At 39.0% G+C, this 27447-nt stretch overlaps 1 protein-coding gene across 13 annotated transcripts; it reads left to right on the plus strand.

Moving 5' to 3' along the window:
• The first annotated feature begins 192 nt into the window (after positions 1-192).
• TAF12 (TATA-box binding protein associated factor 12) lies at positions 193-27089 on the plus strand. Of its 13 annotated transcripts, none has more exons than XM_081586172.1 (8): positions 193-224; positions 329-531; positions 2765-2884; positions 15290-15541; positions 17138-17215; positions 21279-21393; positions 25008-25096; positions 26601-27089. In XM_081586172.1, the coding sequence occupies exons 4-8, from the start codon at positions 15374-15376 to the stop codon at positions 26634-26636; spliced, it is 486 nt and encodes a 161-aa protein (XP_081442298.1). In that variant the 5' UTR covers positions 193-224; positions 329-531; positions 2765-2884; positions 15290-15373; the 3' UTR covers positions 26637-27089. The 13 variants fall into 13 exon arrangements, with proteins under 13 accessions (XP_081442298.1, XP_081442296.1, XP_081442297.1 ...); XM_081586170.1 differs by having other exon boundaries at positions 329-440; XM_081586171.1 differs by having other exon boundaries at positions 193-531.
• The last annotated feature ends 358 nt before the right edge of the window (positions 27090-27447 follow it).

Raw genomic sequence — 27447 nt, forward strand, 5'->3', positions numbered from 1 at the left:
GAGTTCCCGAAATTGAACATGTAACGGCAGACTCTTCTGAAAGGGAAAGAAGTTTTCATAAGGAGACTCTATCATCTGTCTCTGGATTTTTATTTAAAGTAAAAGCAGAGACTTGAGTTGTATGCAAATATGCGCGGTGCTTGCTGGGAAGGTGCCTGCGAGGGCTTAGGGAGGCGTAGAGGAGGGGATTGTAGGAAGGAGCGTGATTCTCTACTGCGCGTGAGGTGCGCTGTGAGACTGACTTTCCGGTAGATAGAGGTACTTATCTGGGGAAGACTCAAATCTCACCCTATTAAAATTGAAAATGCACAATTTGTGCTACTCCTAGGCGTCCACTCCGAAGCGGCCACACGAGCACTGGAGGCGTCGGATCACTGTAAGATCAAAACACTGGGAGCAATTTAACCGTCACCTACACAGCAACGGAAGAGCAGAATGTGGTGGGTTCATAAAGTGGAATGCCATCTGCTGCACTTACAGGGAGTGAATTGGACATCAAAATACACAGATTGATAAAAGTAGTAGAATAAGGTACAGCGTGATACCATTAACGTAAACAAACAAAAAATACTGTGCTTTATCAACAAATATTTAAAAATTGAGTGAAAAATGTGAATAGGGTACCGCATGATATCATTGACGTAATAAAAAGCACACGTGTGCATACAAAACCCAGTGCTTGATGTTTTATGGCTACATATTTGTATTAATACATATCAATGATTACCGCTGGAAAGGGAAGGAGTCTGGGCACAGACACACAAAACTTTAGATTTACTTATAATGTCTTGTTAAAAACCATGAAGATTATTTTATTGTGTATTTTGTTACTTGTGCAATTAAGACTTTTAAAAATATAGTCCTTGTTTTCTGTAATTTCTCTGACATTTTTTAAAGTCAGGTTTGTGTGCTAAGTCGCTTCAGTCTTTCTGACTCTGCGACCCCATGGACTGCAGCTCTGTCCATGGGATTCTCCAGGCAAGGATACTGGAGTAGGTTGCCATGCACTCCTCTAGGGTATCTTCCCCACCCCGGGATCGAACCCGGATCTCCTGTGTCTCCTGCACTGCAGGCATGTTCTTTACTGCTGAGCCACAGTGGGGGAGCCCTAAGGTTATGTTCATTGAAGTGTAATGTATATACAGTAAATTCACCTTTTTTATCATACAGTTATATGCGTTTTAACAAACTCATATAGACATGTATCTGTTATCACAATCAGTATTTCTATCACCCCAAAAAGTTCCTTTGTCCCTTTTTCTAGTCAACCTCTCCTCCCAGCCCCAATCCTGGTAACCTCTTTTCTGGCCCTGTAGATTTGCGTTTTCCAGAAAGGCATAAAATTGGAATCATTCATGTATATTTCATTTTTAATATAAAAAAGAAATTGGAAAGAAATTGACATAGTACAGAAAAGTGAGAATTGATACAGTACAGAAATGTGAGAATGGTTTTCCCAAACTACTATTAACAGTTTTGTGTTTATCTTGCCTCCTACCGGGAGTGGTGCAGTCACTGTGGAAAACAGTATAGAGGTTTCTCAAAAAACTAAAAACAGAACTATCATACAACCCAGCAATTCTATTCCTGGGTATGTATTCGAAAAAAACAATAATTTGAAAAGATACATGCACCAAGATGTTCATAGCAGCATTATTTGCAATAGCAAAGATATGGAAGCAACTTAAGTGTCCATTAACAGATTGCTGCTGCTACTGCTGCTAAGTCGCTTCAGTCGTGTCCGACTCTGTGCGACCCCATAGACGGCAGCCCACCAGGACCGATTACCCAGCCATCAAAAAAAGAATGAAATTTTGCCATTTGCAGCAACTTGGATGAACTTAGAGGGCATTATGCTAAGTGAAATAAGTCAGAGAAAGACAAATATTGTATGATATGACTCATATGGGGAATCTAAAAAATAGAACAAACTAATGAATATAACAAAAAAGAAGCAGGTTCATAGATTTAGAGAACAAAGTACTGGTTACCAATGGGGAGAGGGGAGGGTCGATATAGGGGTGGGGAAGTGGGAAGTACAAACTACTAGGTGTGAGAGAAGCTAGGAGAATGTATTGCACAACATGGGATATATATAGCCAATATTTTGTAATAACTAAATGGAGTGTAACCTTTAAAACTGTATAAAAATAAAATTAAAAAGAATAATTAAGACCCAGAAAAAAAGTACACTGGGTCTTAAAAAGACAGAGTGCAAAAACAAAAATGGAATGCCAGACCCTTAGGAGAATGAAGAGAGCAATGGCAGAGAAATTAGACTAGGGCCATAGCTTGGAGCCTAATGCTGAAGCCGCCTGAAATCTGTGAATCTAGATCTGTGGCAGGGTTACCGGTGGATTGGGAATTTGGTGGGATGAGGATGGCAACATAGAAAGACAGGGAGAGCAAGTTGCTGTACCATTCCTGGTGGGAGGCAGCTTTTCCTGCTAACAGTTACTGCTGCTCACTAAGCTATCACAGGGCTTTGTACACTACTTTTTGTCTGTGGATTCCGTCCATCTTAGTTTGGGGACCTGGGCTCTTAGGAGGGACTCGGGCTGGAAGGCACTCAGGCTGGAATAAGGTCTTTACAACTCTAGCATCTAGCAGGGATTCAGTTCTCACCAAGCATTTGGCATTTGATAGATGAAGTAACCGAAAGCATCAGTTATAATGGTTAGACAGGTCAGGCTTCAGAGTGAGAATTCTGAGTTCCAATTGTGCCTCTGCACTTCTTAGTTAGTATTTGGTTAATCTCTCACAGGTTTCCTTTATTTTCTTCTGGACGCGTCGCGCTGCAAGCGGAATCTTACTTCCCCTAACCAGGGATAGAACCCGCGCCCCCTGCAGTGGGAGCGCGGAGTCTTACCCACTGGACCACAAGGTAAGTCCTTCTCACAGGTTTCTTTAAATCGTTAAATGACTTAGCGGCGGTAAGGCGTTTATAAAAAGTTCCTGGTGGATAGTAAGCGCTCAATTGTTATTAACTGCCAAACCACGGCCATAAACCGTTCTTTCTTGTCCCCAAGTTTCTCTGGCTGACGTCCAATAATTAGGTTATCTATGGAGTATTGGTCCCAGGAGATATTACTGTCCTCAGTTCAGTTTCAGTTCAGTCGCTCAGCCGTGTCCGACTCTTTGCGACCCCATGGACTGCAGCACGCCAGGCCTCCCTGTCCATCACCAACTCCCGGAGTTTACTCAAACTCCTGTCCATTAAGTCAGTGATGCCATCCAACCATCTCATCCTCTGTCGTTCCCTTCTCCTCCCGCCTTCAATTACTGTCCTCACAGCACGACAGACACCAACCAAAAATGCCGACCTCTAAGCCATCCGACGGCGTCAATTACCGGTCTTGCTAGCAATATATACAAGCTGTTTTGGGAAGAAACAACCAGGGAAGGGTTAGTAACTCCGGGATAGAAGGCGCAGAGCTCGCTGACACTATCAGTCAGTCACTAGCAGGAAAAACCCCAACCGCCAAAGCTGAGCTACCCGTCAAGATCACCACCACGTGTCTGAAGGCAGTCCGCGCCTGCGCAACCAGGAGCGCGCCCGCCGGCCGGAAGAGCCGCGCGTTTCCGGGTTGGAGGCGGGGAGCGGTGCCGGAAGTACTCGGGGAGGGCCGAGCAGTCGGACAGGCTGCTGAGACGAACGCTTCACTGGGGCAGTCTCCGCATATCATGGGGAGATAGACGCTGCTGCCTGTGAGTCTTGGGCCCTGGCAGTTGAGGAAGAAGAGCGGGAGGAAGGAGTCAGGACCCAGACCCACAGTGGTCAGTATTTGAAGAGCCAGGTTGTGGAGGAGACGGGGCTGTGTGAGGAATCAGGCTCTTGGGACGGGACTGAGGGGCTCGGGGCTTGGAGAAAACACGGCTGTGGGGACCTGGGCTCCAGACGGGACATAGGGAAAGGGGACGGATGTGAGTTATCCGGCATCCGAGGGAAAGCGGGCTGAGAGGGCCAGACAGGATTGTGAGGACCCACGCTCCTAAGAGGAGAGGGTCGGAAGAGAACGGGGCGTGAAGACACGGTCTCCTAAGAGGTAAAAGCCGAGCTGTAAGGACTTGGGCTGCTAAGCGATAGAAGCAGGACAGTGAAGACCCATGCTTCTAAGGAAGGATTCAGAAACGGGGCAGCGAAGACTTCGGTTGCTGAGAGGCAGGAATAGTAAGAGGACACGGGTTTGGGAAGAACAGGAGCGGGCAGTGAAGACGGACTTCTGTGGGAACGGGATCGGGGCTTGGAGACTCCGAAGTATCTGAGGGAACAGGGCTGTGAGGACCCGAACCCCTAAAAGCGAAGAGGATAAGGGGCCATGGCTGTGAGAAAATGAGCCTCTTAGTAAAAGGGAGAGAGTTCGGAAAAGATACAGGGATCCACTTTTTCCCCTCATAGTCTCTGAACCGAGAGTGGTAAAGGATGTATTCAGGGGAAGACGACGACTCCTTCGCGCTGCCTGCTTGACCTTTTGGCAGGCTTATCTTGTGTCGGATGCAATCTAGGAAGCCCACTTGCAAGCATCTTCTTTTTCAGCTTCGTTCTGGTGAAGCGCTGGTGTAAAGTTGAAGCAGTTATATACTTAGTAGGTGGTTTAAATCCCATTCTACTCAACTGAGCGCGGATCTCTACATTTCAAAAAATGAGGATGGTGGAGATGAAAGGACCGGGAAAGATAATCTTTTTTTTTTTTTTTTAAGATAATCTTTTTTTTAAACTCATATTTTACATGTAAGGATGCTAAAATCCAAAGATTTAAGATTACAGTGAGGTCACGACTGATTAGATCATGATTTTGATACAGTACCCTGCTCTGCATAGCAGGTAGGAGATGCTTGGTTAGTATTCCTTGAAAATATATTTCTATAATCTTTGCTCTAACTTCAAACTCAAGAGGGAAGTTTTTACAGATTCTAGTATTTTATTTTGAGTCTTCTTACTGTATTGACATTGATAAAATGAGTGTCACTTACAAGTTAGGAAACCTTTAAATGAAGCCCCTTTCCCCTCAAAAATATAGTAAGTCGCTTAGAAAGTCAGAGATAAGTAAATTGTGTCCTTTATTTTTAACATAAATATTTAGTGAAGATGGCTGCTTTTAGATAAGGATGGTGAGGATACTAGAACCAGTTACTTGATTCTTCAGTAATATCTTTTGCTGAAACTTAGAGTAAGTTTACAGTTCCACAAGTTAACTATTGTTAATTCCATTGTACAGATACATGAAATCAGTGCAGGGAGGCGAAGTGCCTTGCCTGAAATCACTTGCTACTAAGTGACCCAGCCCCAGTCAAACCCAGTTATGTGTTTGACTAAAATTTTTTTCTGTTTTTCTGAGTGAATTCCTCACCATGTCTCAGTTTGCTCTTCAGCAAAATAGAGGGAATAGTTGTACAAAGCCTGGCATTAAATAAAAGCTCTCCCTCCTCCTCCAGACTCCTCTTAATATCAAGTACTGTAACTTATTAGGATATTTAAGCAGTATGCTTTTTGAGAGGAAGTAAATTCCTGTGTTTTAAAGAAGCACAGATATTCAAGGTAGAAAAATGGGACCTGAGTAGAACTTTCCTCACAGTGGAGTAAGACATATTAATTTTAAATTTAGGAGGCTAAGAAACACCAATGTGAAGAACAAGGACTTAAATTGGAGTAACTTTACAGTTATTGTAACATGAATTAGATGATTGGGGAAACTGGAATAACTTAGTTCCCAGTGGGTTTGCCTATACTGTTTTCAAGTGCCTATACTGAAAGCAAGTGACCAAAACTGACACCAAATTATGAGGTAAAGCATGACCATACTGCCATTTCAAAATACCTGATGATTTAATTCATGATAGTTTACTCCTGAATTATCATTCTCATCTATGTTTGTATTACTTACTTCACTCATTTGTGGCTCTAGCATTGATTGAGTTATTAGAATAGGATTTCTAAGTAAGTATCTGATCAGAAAATCATTGTGTTAGAGCAGATATGAACATAGAACATATTACTTTTGACCCAAATTACTTGAGAGGCAACACATCAGCAGTGTTTATAAGCTGCTCTGTGAAACAAGTGTGTTGAAGACAAACTTTTAAATCTACACATATGAACTTAATTTTAAATCTTATACTAATTGTTAGAGCTGGAGGAGACTTTAGATTTTGCCTGGTCCTTTTCTAATTATAGGAGTAGAAACTCTGGGCAAAGGCAGCTCACATAACTCAGTGGCAGAACTATGGTGGCACCTAGCCCAACTGACTTGCATCTTCCCTGTGTCACAGTACCTTTCATCAGCCTCCTGCTGACCATTTGCCACAACTTCTTTTTTTTTAATCCACTTTTCTTTTTTAAATGTCTGTAGTAATAAGAATAATTATAGGATGCCACTAATACATAGCAGGATGGGTGAAACATTTTAGGCTTAATATACTGACTTTTATAATTAAAATTTAAAAGAGGAGAGCACATATAAAATACTAGCAAACAATTTAAATTGTACTTACCAGTGCCACACATTCTTCTAAGTGCTCTAGAGTACATAAACTCAGTGAATGGTCACAGCAATCCCACGGTGTATACCTTATGATTTAACTCCATTTTCTAGTTGAGGAAATTGAGACATAAAGAGATTAGGTAACTTGCTCAAGGACATAAAGCTAATAAGTGGCAGAGTAGGTGCTTGAACCCAGAAACTGCCATCAGAGTCCATCCCTTGGCTGCTGTACTGACTACTGCTTTTCTGCTAATTCAAAATTGCCTAAAAAAAAAAAATTGCCTGAACAGGATCAAACTAGTCAAAAAATGAGTAGAAAAAAATCCCACATTTCTGTTGCTCTCAGATCTCACAGACTGCAGTAAAATGGATTCTTTGTGGTTTATTTAGACTGGGAACCATGAGCTTGTTTATATGCATCTAGAAACCAGTGAGAAAAGAAACTGCCAGGTATAAAACCCAAATCATTAAGTCATATACCACAGTGATAGGGCTTTTATGCCATCAGGCTGGTAGTCCCCTTTCAGTTTGGGGTTTTTTGTTTGTTTGGATCTCAGTTCTCTGACCAGGGATTAAACCTGTGTTCCCTGCAGTGGAAGCATGGAGTTCTAATCACTGGACCGCCAAGGAATTCCCTACCTAGTATCTGTTTAAATAATAAATTCCTAAACATTTCAGAGGTAAAAGGACTTTAAAGCCAATCCAGGCACATGATTTCCACATAGTAGGGGCTAGTAAAGAGTTTGCTATTATAATTGTTCTCTCAAACTGTCCTACAGTTAATACCTCTGTTTTTAATCCATAGTACATTCCTACCTCTTGGCATGCTAAGAAAATGAGTTAGAGATTTGAGTAGCCCAAAAGCAACCATAGTATGTTACATAATGGAATTCAGGTTATTTACGGTCACTTCATTCCATTGTGCTTGACCAGCATCATCTACAATTGAGCTAATGAAAGTTGTCAGTAAACAGATAATTTGGACCATTTTGATCACATCGTGATTTTTTGAAATTTTATTTTAAAATTTACACACAGTAAAATTCACTTTTCAGGTTACAGTTCTGTGAGTTGAAACAAGTGTGTACTGTCATGTAAGCACCATAACACTCAAGTTACATAACAGGTCCAGCACCCTCCAGATTTCCTTCATGCTGCTCTTTTGTAGTCAGACTTTCCCTAGTGTCAAACCCCTGGCAATCACTGCTCTGTTCTCCATCCATGTGTAGTTTGGCTTTTCTGGACCCTTACAGGAAGTAGCCTTTGGAATATTGCTTCTTTCATTTAGCTTAATGCACTGGAGATTATCCATGTTCCTTGTATTAGTAGTTCTTACTTTCTGTTGCTAAATTGTATTCCATTGTATGGATATACATAGTTCATTTATCCATTCTCCAGTTGAAAGATTGTTTTCAGTTTTTGGCAATTATGGATAATGTTGCTATAAACATTCACATACTGATTTTTGTGTGACTATAAGTTTTCATTTGTCTAGGGTAAATAGCTAGCAGTGGATTGCTGGGTCATATAGTAAGTATCTAATTTTATAAAAAACTGCCAAACCATTTACCAAAGAGACTACCATTTTACAGTCACGCCATAAATGTATGAGGGTTTCAGTTGCTCCAAATCCTCTCTAGCACTTGTCTATTTTTAATTTCAATTATTTTAGTAGGTGCTTGCTACTGCTGCTGCTGCTGCTGGTAAGTCGCTTCAGTCGTGTCTGACTCTGTGCGACCCCATAGACGGCAGCCCACCAGGCTCCTCTGTCCCTGGGATTCTCCAGGTGAGAACACTGGAGTGGGTAGCCATTTCCTTCTCCAAGTAGGTGCTTTCTGGTATCTCATAGTGGCTTTGGAGCTTCCCAGGTGGCGCAGTGGTAAAGAATCCGCCTGCCAATACAGGAGACACAAGAAACCCAGGTTCCATCCCTGGGTTGGGAAGATCCCCTAGAGAGTAGGAAATGGCCACCCACTCCAGTATTCTTGCCTGGAAAATTCCATGGACAGAGGAGCCTGGTGGCCTATATAGTCCATTGGATCGCAACGAGTTGGACATGACTGAGCACATAATGGCTTTATTTTACATTTCCCTAATGAGTAATGATACTGAGTAGTTTTTCATGTATTTATTTGCCATCTGCTTGTCTTTGGTGAAGGATCTCTTCAGATCTTTTGCCCATTTTTTAATTGAGTTGTTTTCTTATTGAATCTTGAGAGTCCTTTGTATATCCTGGATACAAATTGTTTGCAGATACATGATTGTAAATATTTTCTCTTAGTCTGAAACTTGTCTTTATTTTCATTTGCAGAGCAGAAGTTTTACATTGTGATTAAGCCCACTTTATCAATTTTTTCTTTTGTGGATTTGCTTTTGGTGTTGTATCTAAGAATTCTGACCCAAAGTTAGGGAGATTTTCTCCTATGTTTTCTAGAAGTTTTATAGTTTTACATTTTTACTGTTAAGTCTGTGATTAGTTTTGAATGTATTTTGTATAAGGTATGAGATAAAGGTCAAGATTTATTTTTGTTGCTACTGCTCTATTTTTTGTTAGGTTTTAAAAACAGGGGTCAATATTACCTATTTCTTCAGAGGAAACAAACCAAACAGTAGTTTATTTTAATTTTTTATAGGTTACGTATGCACATATTACAGAATTTAGGGTATATAATGAAAGATAAGTCTCACACCTTGGTTCCATGGCCACCGAGATACTACCATTCCCCTATCCCCCTCAAGACAACCATCGCTATCAGTTTCTTATGTATCTTTCCAGGAATAATTTATACATTTATAATTATGTGTCTTTTAAAACAAGTGATAGCAAATTATCCTCACTATTCTGTACCTTGCAATTTCAATGTACAGTGTATCTTGCAGGTCATTTCATGAACTTCCTTGCTTTTTAGAAACCAGTTTATTGAGACAGCCACATATTATACAATTCACCCATTTAAAGTATACAATTCAGGGACTTCCCTGGTGGTCCAGTGGCTAAGACTCCATGCTTCCAATGCAGGGAGCGGGAGTTCCAACACCTGGTTGGGAAACTAAGATTCCACATGCCATGGGGCACAGCCAAAAAAAGAAAAAGTACACAATTCAGTGTTTTGGTTTCTTTGTTTATTTGGTTTACCAGGTCTTAGTTGTAGCACACGGATCTTTGATCTTCATTGTGGCATTCAAGATCTTTAGTTGAGGCGGGGGGATCTTTTTTTTTTTAAGTTGTGGCATGTGGAATCTAGTTCCCTGAGCAGGGATTGAACCTGAGCCCTGGAGTCTTAGCCACTGGAGCACCAGGGAAGTCCCTAGTCCAGTGTTCTGTGGTACATAGAGGGCTGTGCAACCATCACCACAGTCTACTCTAGATTATTTTTGTTACTCCTAAAAGAAACCGCATAAACATTAGAAGTCAGTCCCTGTCCATCTCCCCACTCCTCAGCTCTAGCAACCACTACAGTATAGATTGGTCTATTCTGGACATTTCATATAAAGGAATCATACAATATATAGTCTTTTGTGACTGGTTTCTTTCACTTAGATAATATTTTCATGTCTTTTTTTTTTCAGTGTATTCCATTATATAGTTATATTCTAGTGTATTTAACTATCACTTTGATAGACATTTAGGTTGAAATTGCTTGTATGTATAGTATTCTATTCACATACAAGTTCAACTGTAATATAATTTGCTAAAAATAGAACCATGGGATCAAAACAATATATACTTCTCTTATTTTGATAGATATGGCCAAGTAGCTCTTTATAGAGACCTCTAACTAATTTTCATTCCCCCCACTCCAGCAACTTATGAAATGATTATTTCTCCATAAAATTTTCAAACACAGTATGTATACTAAAACATTTTCATCATTGCCAAATGGCAAATAAATAGTACCTTGTAGTTTTAATTTGTATTTTTATTATAAATGAGAATAAGGATCATTTCATTGCTTTAAGAACCATTTGAATTTCTCTTGTACTGTCATATTTCTTCATAGTATTTATTTTGGGTAGTTAGTTCTTACTGATTTGCAGTTATTTTTTATATATAAAAGAAATTAGTTCTTTGATACATTTTGCATATATTTTTGCTAGTTTGTCCTTTAACTTCATTTGTTACATTTGTTGCCATGCAGACATTTTTATTTTTGTGTAATTGAACAATTAGTCTCTTTTATGGCTCCTGAGCTATTGCTCCTGAGCTTTCATCTTTAAAAGGATATTATTTACTCTTGAGAATATTGTTTTTCCAATTTTTAAAAATTGAGATAACTTAGATTTGTGTAACATTATAAAAGATAATACAGAGCACCCTTTGCACCACCAGTTTTCTCTACCATAACATTTTGCAAAACTGTTGAGTAATATGACAATCAGGATATCAACATTGATACAACCAAACAATCTTGTTCTGATTTCCCCAGTTTTACCTGCATGTGTTTGCTTATATGTATATATGTACTAAGTGCTACACAATTTCATCACTTTTTATACATAAATTTATCCATCATCACTATCAAGATATTGAACAGTTCCATCACAAGGGCTTTTCGTTTCCCCTTTATAACAACTTCTCCCTCCCTCCCACCCAGTCCCTGACAACCTCACTAATCTGTCCTCTGTTTGTAAAATTTTGCTATTTCAAAGATGTTATATAAATGGAATTATACAGTGTGTACTCTTTGAATTGGCTTTTGCTCGGCATAATTCTCTGGAAGTTCATCCAAGTTGTGCATATCAGTAGTTCATTCCTTTTTCTCGCTGAGTAGTATTCCATGGTATGGATATACCACAGCTTGTTTAATGATTCGCCTATTAAAGGACATCTGAATTGACTGCAGTTTTTGATTATTGCATGTAAGTCTGCCATGAGCATTCATGTACAGGTTTTGGTATAAACAGAAGTTTTCACTTATCTAGGATAAATGCCTAGGATTGCAGTTGCTGGGTCATATAACAGTTGCGTGGTTTTTTGTTTTTGTTTTTCCAGATTCACTTTATTGAGGTATAATTTGCATTCAATAAAATATATACCTTGTAAGCATATAGTTCTGTGAGTTTTGATAAATGTAGCAGCTATGTAAGCGTTCCCCCCACTTCAGATATAGAACATTTACATCACCTCAAAAACTTCCACCCTGCCCCCCTGCAGTCAGTCTCTGCCTCATCTATCATTAGAGACTTGTGTTTAGATCATTAGATATTAGAATTTCACATAAATGGGATCATAGTATGTATTATTTTGAGACTGGTTTTTTTTCCACCAAAATATTTTGATTCATTCCTGTTTTTTTCTGTATTAGTGATTTTTTTCTTTTCCATTTTTTGATAAACTCTTAGAGCAGTTTTATTTATTTATCTAGGAGGTCCTACGGGGATAGCAATTTTAGATTTATAGAAAAATTGAGAAGATAGTATAGAGCTCCCATATACCCTGTACCCAGTTACTATAATAATGCACTTCATTATTAACATCTTACATTAGTATAGTATATTCATTACAACTAATCAACCAATTTTGATACATCATTATTAGCTGAAGTCCATGGTTTATTCAGTTCTTAGTTTTTCCACTTAGTCTTCATGTCTTTTTAGGCTCCTCTGTGACAGTATGTATTTAGATTTTTAAGAAATTGTTTTACAGAGTGGCTATACAGTTTGTATTCCCACTAGCAATATGTGAGGGATCCAGTTTCTCTGCATCCTCATTAGCACTTGGTGTCACTATTTTTTATTTTAGTTATTCTGATAACTATGTAGTTATATCTCATTATAGTTTTAATTTGCCTTTTTTTTAATGACTAATGTTGATTGAATGACTTTCAATTTGCTTATTTGCTCTCTGCTTATCCTCCTTGGTGAAATGTCTGGTGTGACTTTTGTCCATTTTCGAATTGAATTACTTTTCTTAAAACTATTGAGTTTTGAGAGTTTATTTAATGCATTCTAGATACTAGTCTTTTGTTGGATCTATAGTTTGTAAATATTTTCTCCTAGTCTGTAGCTTGTCTTTCCATCTTTTCTACATGGACTTTCACCGAGGAAACTTTTAATATTTGATGAGGGCCCATTTATCAGTTTTCCCTTTTATTGATCATGCTTTTGGTGTCATGTCTGAGAATGCTTTGCCTAGCTAGAGCCCAAAAATTTTCTTCTTTTTTTTTTTATTTTGTAGTTATACATTTTACACATATGCGATCCACTTTGAGTTAATTTTTGTATAAAGTGTAAAGTTTAGGTTTCAGAATATTCTTTAAAGATATTCTGTATTTTATCTGTGATTTGATATTTAAAATTTAAATATCTGATCCATCTGGAATGGAGGAGCATATGAAAAGGAAAATGTATAACACCCCCCAGTGCAAATTGATCAACTATTTAAATTTTAAATATGAAACTAGATGATTTCCAGATATATTCAGTCATACACCACCATTTATTCAATAATCTGTCTTTTCTCTATTGATACATGTTATATAGCTTTGTGTGAGAATGTAAGTTTTCGGTTTTCTGAGATAAATGCCTAGGAGTGTAATCTTTTACCTGTTTGTAATCTTTTACCTGTTTATTGTCCCTAATTGTGGCATAATTTAAAATGCACAGATCTTAAATATTCAGTCAGGTGAGCTTGACAGGTGTATAAGCCCAAGTAATCATCACCCACCCAGGTGTGTTCTGGTGCTTTAAATTCAGCCAAATAAAGGAGCAGTCTAGGAAACTCAGAGCAGTGCCAGTCTGGAAATGGGTGTCTGGTTATCATCTGCTTTGTTTGTTTTGTTTTAATGAAAGAAGTAGCTCACTGACCCAGAATTTTTGAAAAGTTAGAAGTATCATTTGCTTCTCAACAGAATCAGTGGGAACGGTAAATTTCAGTCCTGTCTTAGAAACTTTGATTTTTCTTACGTTATACAGATTCCACTTATTTCATTAAGGCAGTTTATTTTATTAGTAGCCATCAGAGCTATTCCTTATGATTAATTCCTATATGATTATTCATATTTTGTACTGTGTAGATAGCTATTTTTTTTAATCTCCAGGTTCTTTTTTTTTTTTTTAATATTTATTTGGCTGCACCAGTTCTTAGCTGTGGCATGTACAATCTTATTCCCCAACCAGGGTTCAAACCCATGCCCCTTGTATTGGAGCATGGAATCTTAGCCACTGGACCACCAGGGAAGTCCCTATCTCCAAGTTCTTAATAGGGAAATTCCCATTATTCAGAAATACAAAAAAGTTCTTCCACTTACTTTGAGCAATACTCAGTGCTATTTGGGAAGTAAGTCTGTTGAATGTTGTGGGAATGTTATTTGAGGACAGAGTATGTTCATACTGATAATCTTCAATAAAGCTTTATCATAGAACTTGCTCTGGGAAAATAGTTTGTTTTTTATAACATTAGAACAGTTATTACCATTTAACGACCTTTTCTTTTCCTGATTCTTTCTTTGGTAACATTTGTGAGTAAGGGAGAAGGAAGCATGGACCATGTGTTTTTTTTAAAAAGTAACCTTAATGTTATGCTACCCCCCTCAGCCAACTCTTGGCCAACAAAGTTTCTCTTGACCATTTAACTAGTTGCTTTTCTTAAGAGTAAACCAGCAGAAGATGATTTCTCCCATTAGAGAGTTAGACAATTTGTTGGAGAGGAACTCAGCAATAGGAGCAAGACTAGAATAGATGGAGATACTCATTTAGGTTGCTAAGCTTTATCAAGTTCTGAAAACTTTGCCATGATTCTTGCAGGTTCAAACTCTATAATTTTGGCCAATAAAGTGTTTCATCTGCTGCTAGTTTATCCCTAACAGTAGAGCATTCATTTTTTTGGAAGAGAGTCTTAATGTTACTGCTGTTATCATTAATTAATTTCAAAAGTTATATATGAAAGAGATGGAGATGTTTTTCTTGGTGCACAGTAGGAATAAGGAAATGTTTCTCTGCATCCTGGTCTTTGAAGACATGCAGGCCATGCAACTGAAATGGGTCTGTGACAAGGGTGGTGCTTGACGCCAGTTATTCATTTACAGGTAGCTTTTGAAAATGGCTGCCTCTCATTTCACCGGGCTCACAGCCGTTGCTGATGTAATTAAAGATCTAGACACTCAGATAGCTGTAAGTAAGCTCCTTGAGGTCACTGTGGGCAGAACCTCTTGAATGTGCTTCTGATCTTGATGACACCAAAGCTGAGGTCCACCGAGTCAACTTCTTGGCTCTAAAATTTAGAAGTCTTGGCTATTCCAGCCTAGGGACTCTGCATGTATTTAAAGATTGCTAACACTCAGAAAATTTGCCCTTGATGACAGAGAAGAGCTTACTTTTAACAGTTGCTAAATTTATTGTGTTTATCAGGCCCTGGCATAGATTTAAGCATGTTTGAAATGCTGAAATGAACTAATCTGTTTTTTGAAGTTTTGTGACTAGGTTTCAAGTATGTGATTGTGCCATGATTTATTTGAATTTAGTGTTATTTGATGTTCAAAAATAATGCATGTACTATTTAACCAAGTATTCTGTTTTTACAAAGTCTTCAAAAATGTCTTGCTCATTTTAGTTTATTTATGTACATAAGATTCCTCATTTCATTTAATTTCTTATTTCACTTGTGTGGACTATTTATTTAGCTTTTCAGAAAGAGATGGTTTCTAAATATCAGGTGAGAGCAGTGAACATTCTTCATTCCAGTTTGAATGTGCAGGTTGCAAATGAAGACCCTTTAAAGTCCAACAGACCTTATAGAATTTTACTTTTAAAACTCATCCTTTATTACATGTTTTTCTTGAATTAATTCTTTTGTTTTTCTTCTACAGTTGATTGGCCTTGGTCCTCATAGCTCCAAAAAGAAACAAGATCTCGATAAGCTCTATGAGCTGAAGTCCAAAGCAAGACAGATTATGAACCAGTTTGGTCCCTCAGCCCTAATCAACCTGTCCAATTTCTCATCAATAAAACCGGAACCAGCTAGCACCCCTCCACAAGGCTCCATGGCCAATAGCACTGCAGTGGTAAAGATCCCAGGCACTCCTGGGACAGGAGGGCGTCTCAGCCCTGAAAACAATCAGGTATCCTCCTCTTTTTGTTCTCTGTGGGCACTTCTTATCTGCTCTTTAAAGCAGTGATCCTTTGAGAGATGTCCATCTCAGATGCTGCCTCTTCCTCTCAGACTTCTCAAGTTCTTTATCGATATATCATGTACATTTATCAATTTTTACTTTGTAGAATATATGTGTGTATACATATATATGTGTATATGTATATATATATATATACACATACATGCATTAATACAATACTTTGCCTCTGACAGGTTTTTATATATTTATATATAAATATATGCTATATAATTGTTGAGCAAAATAAAATAGGTAAATAATTAATGGATTCATTATTCATTATTCCTATAATAAAAGTACTCTTGCTTCTAGTCTTTTCTCCTTCTAGTTCATCTAGCTGCTACCATTATTCATTTTCTGTAATGATTCTATAATCTGACCCCCTCTTTTTACCCATGATCCTGATTCTGTCGTCCACAGCCATAAAAAATAAGTATAATCTCTGACTTGGGCCTTGTAGACTGAGTAGAACAGGATGAGGAGACAATAGTTCAAGAGAATGGGGGAGGGACTAGCAATGGTGAATGGGAAGGGTTAGGCAGATAGTCAGGAGATTGATTACCATGCTGAGTGTGGAGTTGGAGAAGAGCAGAAGTTAAAATTGTATAGGTGGGATTACGGCTGAACATACTGGGCCTATGTTAGTTTCCACTGGAACTTTTAGTCAGTAAACAATCTTTGCAAATATTCAGTGAGACATTAAAATTAGTGTATCTTAGGAGGATTAGTTTGACAGTAAGGGGGTGAGAAAGGTAAGAAAGGGAGCAGACTGAGAGGAAGACCAAGTCACGATATGTGGTAAAGACTTGAATTAAGCAATAATGGTAGAATGGATAGATCTGAGACATTATTAACAAATATTTATTTTAAAGTTATATTCTTTTTTCCTATTTCCAATGTTATGCAGGCTTTTCATGAAATTTTAGAAAGAGTAAATAGTCCATAATTCTACTACCACCCCAAAGTAACTGGTTAACATTTTAGTGTGTGTCTTTTGATTCTTCTTTAGTGGCATACACACATGACATAATTTTTCCTTTATGAAGGAGGGGCTCATAGTTGTACATACTTATGCAAATATTCAGTTAAACAGAGAGGAACACATATTCCCAGCCATCGAGGAGCTTTTAGGCTATTAAGTCAGAAAACAAGCAAAGAAACCCAATGATGGAAGGATACACAGGGTACGATAGAGGCCGAAGGAGGAGGTGGTTGCTTTTACCTGGATAGCCTAGGAAAGCACAGAAAGGAGGCTCTGTGAGCTGAGCAGATAGGAAGAAGGGTGGAAGAGCTTGTCCAAAGGCAGCAGAGGAGTTATACAACTTGTGGTCAGAAAATTGCAAATTAATACAGAGTTTCCTAAAATTGTTTGACAGATGTTGGCCTCTCCTCCATGCTGCTCTTTCTGCCTTTCCCTAGGCTATTCTTGTCTCTAGAGTATAGTCTTCCAGTAATAGTTCCAGGTAGGCCAGACTGATAATTCTTTGGAAAGTAGAAATCAAACCCAGTAAATTGGCTGAAAACTGTTCTTCCAATTAACTTTAGGTATTGACCAAGAAGAAATTACAGGACTTGGTAAGAGAAGTGGATCCTAATGAGCAATTGGACGAAGATGTGGAGGAGGTAAGGTAGGACTGGGTACTCCAGAGACTGTGTCCCTGAGATGTCGTATAGAATGGCCGTTAACAGCACAGACTTTAGATGCAGATATATCTGAATTTGAGACTTGGCGCTGTGGGTGTGTTAGTGAAGCTTTCTGAAACTCAGCTTCCTCCTGTGTTGGTAAGGTATGACATTATTTATCTACAGGGTTATTCAGGGTTTTTGTGAGGGTCCGGTAGAATAACTTACACAAATCACCTTAGAGAATGCTTAGCGCTTATACCTAACAACACTGCTATTTTTGCCTGTCAAAAAGAGTGTAGCCTGCTGTTCATAGGCAGTCACTTTCAACAATTTAAATTGTTTCCTCTGTATTTCTTTTCTTTTTTAATTAATTTTTTTTTTTTGGCCACACTGTTGGTGCCTGGGGATTTTAGTTCCCCGACCAGGGATTGAACCCATGCCCCATGCACTGGAAGTGCTGAGCCTTAACCACTTGACCATCAGGGAAGTACCCATTCCACCGAATTTCTGAGTAATATACTTAAACAGATATTCTTTGATTCATTAATTTTATAATGGTTGTAAACTTACTGTTATGGTAGACAAGAATTTGTTAAACCATTCACATACATGCCATACATGCTTTCCTTTCTCTCATTTTTCCAGTATCATTTTGTCACAATTTTTGCACAGCTCAGAAATCAGTATTTACATTATTCTGGCTGTTTAATTATTTACTCTTCACCACTGAGCCAAGTCATGCCTATGACTACCTTTCCTTTTTGGTATAACTTATCTTCTTCAAGTAAATAATTGACCCTTTTTGTTACTTAGTTTTCTTTGTGCCTTTTTTATTCAGCTTCCACTATTAGCTATCTTATACCCCATCAACATTATTTCCAAATGGAAAAATACTTGATTTGGGTTTTCCCCCTCCTGGAGATCATACTCTCAGAAACCTCCATCCTCTTCTAGTTTGATTTATTTTAATCCACTTACACAGACCCCTCCCCTTCCTTTTGCTCTTTTTCTGTTTGGATGTCTTGTCTCCTAAATCCCACATCCTCTTACTTTACTCCCTCCTTTTGTTAGACTAGATTTTTTTTTTTTGTTACTTCCTATGAAAAGCTAGATGATAGGTAAAATGTTTGAAAATATCTGCAGTCTAACCTCACACTTAATTTTTAGTTTGGCTGAGTTTAGAATTCTATTTGGAAATCATTTTTTTCCTGTTAGTGATGAAGGGATTGCTCCATTGTCTTCTGAAATCCAAGAAACCTTAGGCTATTCTGGTCCCAGTTCTTTTAGGGTCTAAATTTTTTCCTGTTCTGAATTTTCATGTGAGCCTTATATGTATCTTTTTTCTTTTGTTGTGCTAAGTTCTTAGAGGCTTCTTTTAGACACTTGCGCACCTCAATTCAAAGATGATATTGGTTTTGGGTTTTTTTTTTGCCTTTTCTGAGGAATATGGAATGATAGAGAAAGGAAATACAGGTTGCAAAAACAGTATAATTCCACTGTTATTTTATGTTTGTTTTTTTTTTTAATCTGGAGGGAAAATATTTGTCCTCACTATGTGAGTTTGGTTTTTTAGATAGTAGCTTTATTGAAATAAAATTCATGTAATACACAATTCACGCATTTGAAATATACACAGTTCATTGGTTTTTAGTATATTCACAGAATTGTACAGCTATCAACATAATCTTAGAACATTTTCATCACCCCTAAAAGGAATGCATACCCCTTAGCAGTCACTTCATTTTCCCCCAACCCCCACAACCCTTGGCAACCACTAACCTACTTTCTGTCTCTGTAGATTTGTTTATTTTGAACATTTCAAATAATTGGAATCATATAATAATTGGTCTTATATGACTAGTATCTTTCACTTAACATAATGTTTTTTAAATTCATCCTGTTGTAGCAGGTTTCAATACTTCATTTCTTTTTATGACTGAATAATAATAATAGTCCATTGGATGGGTATGCCACATTTTGTTTTTCCATTTATCAGTTGATGGACATTTGGATTATTTCCACTTTTTGGCTATTATCACTAATATTGCCATGAACATTCATGTACAGGTTTTTTGTTTTTTCTTTCGTTTCTTTCTTTTTTTGAAATCATGTACAATTTTTTCTGTGGGCATATTTTTCATTTCTTTTGGATATATACCTAAGACTGGAATTGATGAGTCATATGGTAACTGTATTTTTCCTTTGAGGAATTTCCTGTTTTTATAAAGTGTTCCATCCTTTGACATTTCCACCAGCTGTTATGAGGGTTCCATTTTTTTAATCTTAGTTTTTTGATAATTTCTTCTCTATTATTGTTCTTTCTTTCTGGAATGGCAGTTGTCCATGTAGCTTAGTAGTTCCATGGCTATGAACAAGTTAGTCTCCGTGAATCTTAGCAACTTCCTCTGTAAAATTAGGATAAAATCCTTGCCCCATTTTTTTTCCCCACAGGATTATTATAACAGTAACAGTTGGATGTTGGATCTTCTGCATTGATCCTCTTAGTTTTGTGGGTTTTTAAAATCTTTTCTATCGTTCATTTATTTGCAATTCTAAGTTTTGCTTGCTGGAGAGATTTTCCTCAGTTTATCTTCTAAATGTTAACTTTTTTTTTAATAAAAATTTTAATTTCCATGAACTTTTTCTTGTTGACTGTTTTTTTTCCCCTTAAGCCATTCTGTTCTTATTTTATGATTGTTAGGGTCTTTTTCTATTTTTCTCTCTGAAGATATTAATTATGTTGTTTGACATTTTCTTCTTTTCCCTGTATTGTCTGTTTCCTCTGGGTCCCCTTATCCCTCTTTGGTTTGTTTATTTTCTTTTTAGTGTTGGAGATTTTCTTCAGATGTCTAGTAATCCTGATATGTGTGGGGAAAAGTCGCTTGGCTGCTTTTGAAGATGAGGATTGGAAGTCTGTTCTGTATATAGACATGTAACAGTTCTTCAGTTTTTAGTTCCATATCTCAGTCAAGTCTTCTGTGGTTAACGATCACTCCAAATCCTGGATCTGGCAAATAAGTTCAGTTCTCATTGGTGTCCCCTCTGCTGGCATTTGTGTTATACCTTCTGTCTGCTAGGTCAGTTCCCATTCTTTCTTTGTTACCTCTTTTCCAAAAACTTGCTGTAAAAGTTTATTAGAATCTCTTGCCCATTAAGGTTTTCTCTCCTTTTCTTGTTGTCTTTGTGGATTTATATGTCTTTTTTCCCCCTTTTCTTGTTGTTTTATTGGGTTAGGGAAGGAGAGGTCATTTTTGGAGTTGACTTGCCATGTTTAATCATTGGAAATCTTTCTTTTAGATAGTTTGGTTCCATAGGAAAGATAGCAATATATTAATGGTCTAGCAGAAAAAGGAATGTTTATAACTATGGTTTAATTTTATTTAATTTTTTTCCAGAGGAAGACATGAGGAAGGTATTCACTAATCAAAATTTCAGTTTTTTTTCATTGTAGATTTTTAACTTCAGAGTTCTGATTTTGCTCTTTACATGGTCTACGAATAATGGATAATGAAGTGGAAAGAATCCAGGATTTGGACTCAGAACTTTGAGCTCGAATCCTGCTTCCGCTTAGTAGTTACATGGCTATGAACAAGTTAGTCTCCATGAATCTTAGCATCCTCCTCTATAGAACTAGGATAAAATCTGTGCCCCATTTTTTTTCCCCATGGGATTGTTATAAGGACTCGGTGAGATAATGGAAATAGAAATGCTTAAGAGAATATGAAGGATTTAATGAGAAAATGAGGATTTAATGATTCACTTTTATGTTCCTCCCTAATTCAGAAGAAGATATAGAGGGGGTAGGGTTTGGGGTGGTTGACTGCTGCTAGGTAGAAAGTACAGAAAATGCATCCTTAGAAAGGTGTGAGTTTCTCTCAACCTGGTTAACGAGTGGGTATGTTTCTCATGTCCTCACTCCTCCTCCTTACCTTCATTCAAATGCTGATTCCAGGCCTTGTAATAGAAAGCCTGACTAGATATGTGATTCAAGCAAATACAGGTGTCTCAGCAACAGGAGCCTACCCTGCCATGTTACTCTCCCCCACCGTTTTTCTGCCAGATGCTGCTGCAGATTGCTGATGATTTTATTGAGAGTGTGGTGACAGCTGCCTGCCAGCTTGCTCGGCATCGCAAGTCCAGCACCCTGGAGGTGAAAGATGTCCAGCTGCATCTAGGTATGCGGTCTCATTTCTCTCTGAGGTATCCACACTATTGCTCCTTCAGGAACCTTCCTGCCAGGATCAGACTTTAGGGCTCTTGGATTTATATATTCATTCAATAGTAACAGTAAACAGGAAAGAGAAATCCATCCATGTTAGGGGAATGAGCCCTGGCATTGGGTTTGCCACGTTCTAACTGTATCACCTTATCCTTTCTACTTACTTTCTCTTAAAGCCGATTTCCTCATTTGTAAAGTAGGGATCATAATATCCTCCTTACAGGGTCATTGTGAGGATTATAGATAATGTTTAAAAGTGACTGGCACAAAATAATGAGCTTAGTAAAATGTAGCTATTATATCTCCACCATTCATATAATGGTATTTTCCTTCCAGTTTTTAGTTTATTGATGTATTTTTCCCAAGAACATTATATCCCTAATGCACATATAATTTTGTATTCTGCTTTTCTACTTAAGACACTAAATTTGAGCTCTTTTTTGAGCTTCTTTTTTTGAGATTTTTCTGGGAGATACTCATCTAACATTGATAATCAAAATCACTTGGAAATGAATAAGCCACCCCTATCCCCATCCCCTGCTGCATTGGTTGCAGTATGATCAAAAGGAAGGGAACAATCTGTGACTACAAAGTCAGGCCAAGAGAATGAGGCACAGTTATTAAGGGATTCATTGCAGATCAGCCCATGACTGAAAGGCTTCCTTCTCAGTATTCTCAGTAGCAGGGAGCTACTGCTCAGAAGGTACTGGAACTGGGGGTGGAATAAATGACACACTTCTGGTTAACATTTCTGGTATTATTAGCAGAAGACTTTGTATCATACTTTCACATCATACTTTGGTCACCTGATGCAAAGAACTGACTCATTGGAAAAGACCCTGATGCTGGGAAAGATTGAAGACAGGAGGAGAAGGGAATGATAGAGGATGAGGTGGTTGGATGATGTCACCGACTCAATGGACATGAGTTTGAGCAAGCTCCAGGAGTTGGTGATGGACAGGGAAGCCTGGCATGCTGCAGTCCATGGGGTCACAAAGAGTCAAACACGACTGAGTGACTGAACTGAACTGAATAGCAGAAGACAGATATTTCAGTTACCTATTATTGCGTAACAAGCATGGCAGAAACAGCATGGCTTTTGTTAACTAGTCTCTGAAGACACACTGCATTGCATGTGCATGTGCTAAGTCGCTTCAGTTCTATCCAACTCTTTGTGACCCCATGGACTATAGCCTGTCAGGCTCCTCTGTCCATGGGATTCTTCAGGCATGAATACTGGAGTGGGTTGCCATTTCCTCCTCCAGGTGATCTTCTCAACCACCATCTCTTACATCTCCTGCATTAGCAGGTGGGTTCTTTACCACTAATGCCACCTGGGAAGCTGAATTCTGTTCTATGAGGCAATCACAAAGACCTGTCCAGGTTCAAGGGGAGGGATCACAGACTCCACTTCTTGATGGAAGATATACTTTAAAACCACCGCAACACAAATGCATAGAGACCAAAAGTACAATGGTGGTTACCAGAGGCTAGGAGGATGGAGCAATGGAAGTTACTGTTTAATGTGTACAGAGTTTTGGTTTGGATGGATGAAAAAGTTTTAGAGGTGGATAGTGGCAATGGTTGTGTGAATGTGCTTACTGCCACTGAGCCACACACTTAAAAATAGTTAATTGTATGTATATTTTATCATACCGTCCCCAAAACAATCCCACACAGTTTCTATTACTTTTAGAGTTTAACATTCCTGTTTGTAAAAGTATTTTGTATTTTGATTGTTGAAAATAAAATTGAAATGTCAGTTTCTTCATTAAGGGTAAGAAATAATCATCACAGACATGAATACCTGAAATTCCATATGACCAGAATAGCTTCTTGTCAGGGAGCCTAATGGAACCTGAATCATAAGGAAGATGGCTGGGAGGCATGGGATCAGAGTATGGGAAGTTAGGGAACCTGGTGCTAACCATCTAGGTCAGCTGCACACACCTCCTCTCCTCCTAGGCCTAGCAAGGATAAGTTTGCCAGTGGAGCTGTAAACCTGATGGCTTTCTTTTGGACAGGCTGGGATGTTTGCTGCCAGTGTTTGCTTCTCACCCAGTTATTTCCTATACTTGAATAGTTAAATAACCTCACCTTCTGATTGACATGGTCTTCCCTGGTGGCTGAGATGGTAAAGCATCTGCCTGCAATGTGGGAGACCTGGGTTCTATCCCTGGGTCGGGAAGATCCCCTGGAGAAGGAAATGGCAACCCACTCCAGTACTCTTGCCTGGAAAATTCCATGGACTGAGGAGCCTAGTAGGCTACAGTCCATGGGGTCGCAAAGAGTCGGACACGACTGAGTGACTTCTCTTTCTTTTCATTTCTTTTTTTTTTTTTTGCATTAAATATATTTATTTGTAGAATATACATTCATATTAATTCTTTAGATTTAAATGAATGTAAATATTCAGGGTTACTAAGCTGATTAACTTACGTATCTTCTAATTAGTTGTACTTGAATATACGTTAAATATGTACTCCTTGAGTAGAGATTTATTCCCCAAATAATCTTATATGTGTGATTTTTTTACATTTGTTGTACTTAAAGTGCAGTACACTTTTATCTGTGGATTGAGGGGTCCATGTAGCTATGCCAGTTTCTGACAAAGTAGAATAACCAAATGTCTGCCCTCTGGTAACTTGGAGTGGCAGTCTTACAGGCATGGTCATCTAGTGGCACAAGGACATGGAGCGTGGCATGGACATACCTGTGTCAGTATCTGTATTTCTGTGTGTTTTTCTCAGGCTCTGGGATTGCATTATGCCCCTGAGGGCTCTCAACCCCTCTATCAGGTGGTTATTTCTGCTGTTGTCGTTGTTCAGTTGCCAAGTCGTGTCCAACTCTCTGCTTCCCTATGGATTGCAGCACATCAGGCTTCCCTGTCCTCCACCATCTCCTGGAGTCTGCCTAATTTCATGTCCATTGAATCAGTGATGTCAACCAACCATCTCATCTTCTGTTGCCCTCTTCTCTTTCTGCCCTCAATCTTTCCCAGCATCAGGGTCTTTTCCAATGAGTAGGTTCTTTGCCTCAGGTGGCCAAGGTATTGGAGCTTCAGCTTCAGCATCAGTCCTTCCAATGAGTATTTCTGTTGTTACTACCATATAAAAGGTCAAGAAACCAAGACCCAACATTATAGTGCTCCACAGGGAAGCAACAGAGCTAGGACCTGGCTCTTCACTCCAGACTGCCAAGAGTGCCTTTCTGTTCCTACTCCTCCTTTAGGTTTGAAAGGGGTTGCCTTGAGCATAAGGGTACGATGATTGAAGAAACAAATAACTTTCCTGAAAAGCCACATAGAAAACCTTAGGTCTTCACGCTCAAAATTTTGACTCATTTACCTCCTTTTTCCTTGCAAGAAGGTCAAACAGCGTCCTCTAAAACCTTGAAGGCACCATATGCAGTTACCTGTTTGGGTCCCATAGAGCCGCTCTTCAGAGTTACTGTTTATTAGTACAGTGGATTGCCTAGGTTAATCCTCCCTGACCCTTGTCTGAGAGTCACACTGCACCTGGACACTCTCTTCCTGGTCCCCTTATCTCTGTGTGGGCTTCTTCCTTACAGAACGCCAGTGGAACATGTGGATCCCAGGGTTTGGCTCAGAAGAAATCCGACCCTACAAAAAAGCTTGCACCACAGAAGCTCACAAACAGGTGAGAAGCCTTCAGAGTCCCAAGGCTGCCACAGCTGATTCCTTGAGTTGTGTCTCCGAGAGAAGGCACACAGCTACCATCTGTAGCTGGGAAATGACTGCGCTGTCATTTCCCCCAAATGTCAGAGCGGGCAGGAGGCAGCAAGGCTCCATGGCACGTCAGCCAGGTTTTTCCTTGGTACTTTGCTGTTCTCGCATGGGGTCTGTTTTTTCTCTCAACTCTGATGAGACCAAAAACTGAGTGTCTGTGGGTGTTGCTTAAAGTTGTTGATTCTAGGTTCTAACATGGATGGAACTCGCCCCCACCGCATCTCTTTAATGAAATCTTTCACTGTTGCTTATTTGAACATCATCTAGGACCCCCTGACTAACGGGCAGTTTAAGGAAAGAAGTATGCTATACCTATGCCAGGAGGTAGCACCCAGGCTGCTCTGCCAGGCATTCTGGCCTCTGCCCCAGCTTAGCCTTTGTTCTCTGTCCCTCTTACTGCAGAACTGAGGGGTCAGTAAGAGAATCTGTCTTCATTTCTGCTGGAGAACAAGCTGTCCCTGTCATTAGTCAGTCTCATAGCAATGTTGGCTTCCATTTGACAAGTCTTAATTTAACTGGCTACTCTGATTTGAAAGTGGGCTTTTTGCAAGCTTTAGATGGCTACAGTTGGGCAGTTCTGACTGAGTGTACCTTGCTTTTCCATAGCTTAGGATCTCTGGATGGGTATGTTTACAAAGCTCACAAAGAAGCTCTATAAGAAGCCTGCCGATAGCCTAAATCAAAGGACTGCAGTGTTGTTCAGAAGGGAGTCCCTCCAGGCAACAATGGACAGTCAGTTTGGTTCTGCTATCAAATTGTCCACTTTCAGCCCTATTTATTTATCAATCAGCAAATATCATAATGTTAAAACAATCTCTTGGTCAAAAAGAGTGAGCAAAGCAAGTCGTTAATTTGGCCAGTGGCTGGTAATAGGAAGATTTGAAACCCATGATCTGAATGTTGCCCTGATGGGTTATGGTGGAAATTATTAAGAGTCAGTTTCCTCCATTGCAGGTCATCAGGTATGAAACGTCAGCTCCCTTTGTGTGTTGGCAACAGGCTCAAAACAGAGGCCTCTTCCCTCTTTTCTCCACCATCAGGAAAAGAGATTGGTGAGGGGAGGAGTAAGCCTAGAAAACACATATTTTGATGGCCTTTCCCTTAAATCCCTGAAAGGCAAAAGATGTCAATTCTGCTTTTAACTTTCTTTTTTTTTTTTGCCATCCTGCTAGCATAGGGCTCTTTGAGCCTTTCGGTCAATGAAATGTGTCTACTGGCCAATGTAAACATCTCTTAGGGCCCCACAGACTGCACTTTATTTAGAAGGAGTCTGCTGAGCTGTCCTGTGCCTGTGAGTTCCTGAGGACTCCAGCCTCAGGAGTGGCATAGACCATGCTGCCTGGTAACCACACAAGGATATCCTGGAAAGTTCCTCACTCTAACCTGTGCAATTGCTTATTTCTCTCTCCTTTCAGAGAATGGCGTTGATCCGGAAAACAACCAAGAAATAACGCACGGAAAGGTCAGGGGATGGACAGCAATGTATTCGGAGATACTTGAGCTGAGACCTCAGCCATCTCATCCTTGGATTTTTTTTTTTTTTTAATGCTTTACAGAGAAGCATATATTTTTTATTAACAGTGCAGCAATATCTATAATGACTGAGAGGATCTGCCAAAAGAATAAAGCCTCCTACCCCAACTTCCAGTCCCTTTTCCCTGCTGTCTCAAAGAAGAGCAGTGTATCTTCCAGAGAAGATTTTATTTGTGGTTTATTATATAAGTGATTGAATAGGGGACAAAGCATTATGGTTTTGTTTGTTGAGAGAGTATTAATATTAGCAGAGTCTGTAGAGGTTTCTGTTCCCTTCTCCCTCACCCTTCTCCCTGTACTTTGTAATGTCAGTGTTTATATGAATATGACTTTCATTTGCTTTTCCAGAATAAAGAAGTTATTAATCGAAAGACACAGGGTACATAGCTTACAGCCTTTGAAATGCCAGAGAAGGATAAGCAAGGCTGAATGCAGTCCTCTAGTCAGTAGGTGGCAGCACTATTCATTTCTGTGATGGAGGAAAAAACCCAGGAATTTTTCCATTATTTTACTCCAAGGAAGACTTTACCATCAGCAGGACTTTCAGTCCAGTCTCTCTGCCATAACAATCGAGCGGGGTGACCTTTTCTTATGAGCCCCAAACTGAAGAGGCATCCTGATTTGGGGAAATTGTTTTTGATATGCTCTTCTGGAACTTCTGGAGTTCATACTTGATGCTGAGAAACAATAGCAATAGACCTGGGGGAAGGCCTTTCCGTGCAGGCTTCT

The sequence above is a fragment of the Giraffa tippelskirchi genome, chromosome 3, assembly GCF_054371585.1.
Source record: "Giraffa tippelskirchi isolate mGirTip1 chromosome 3, T2T-mGirTip1v1.2.pri, whole genome shotgun sequence".
Taxonomy (NCBI): Eukaryota; Metazoa; Chordata; class Mammalia; order Artiodactyla; family Giraffidae; genus Giraffa; species Giraffa tippelskirchi.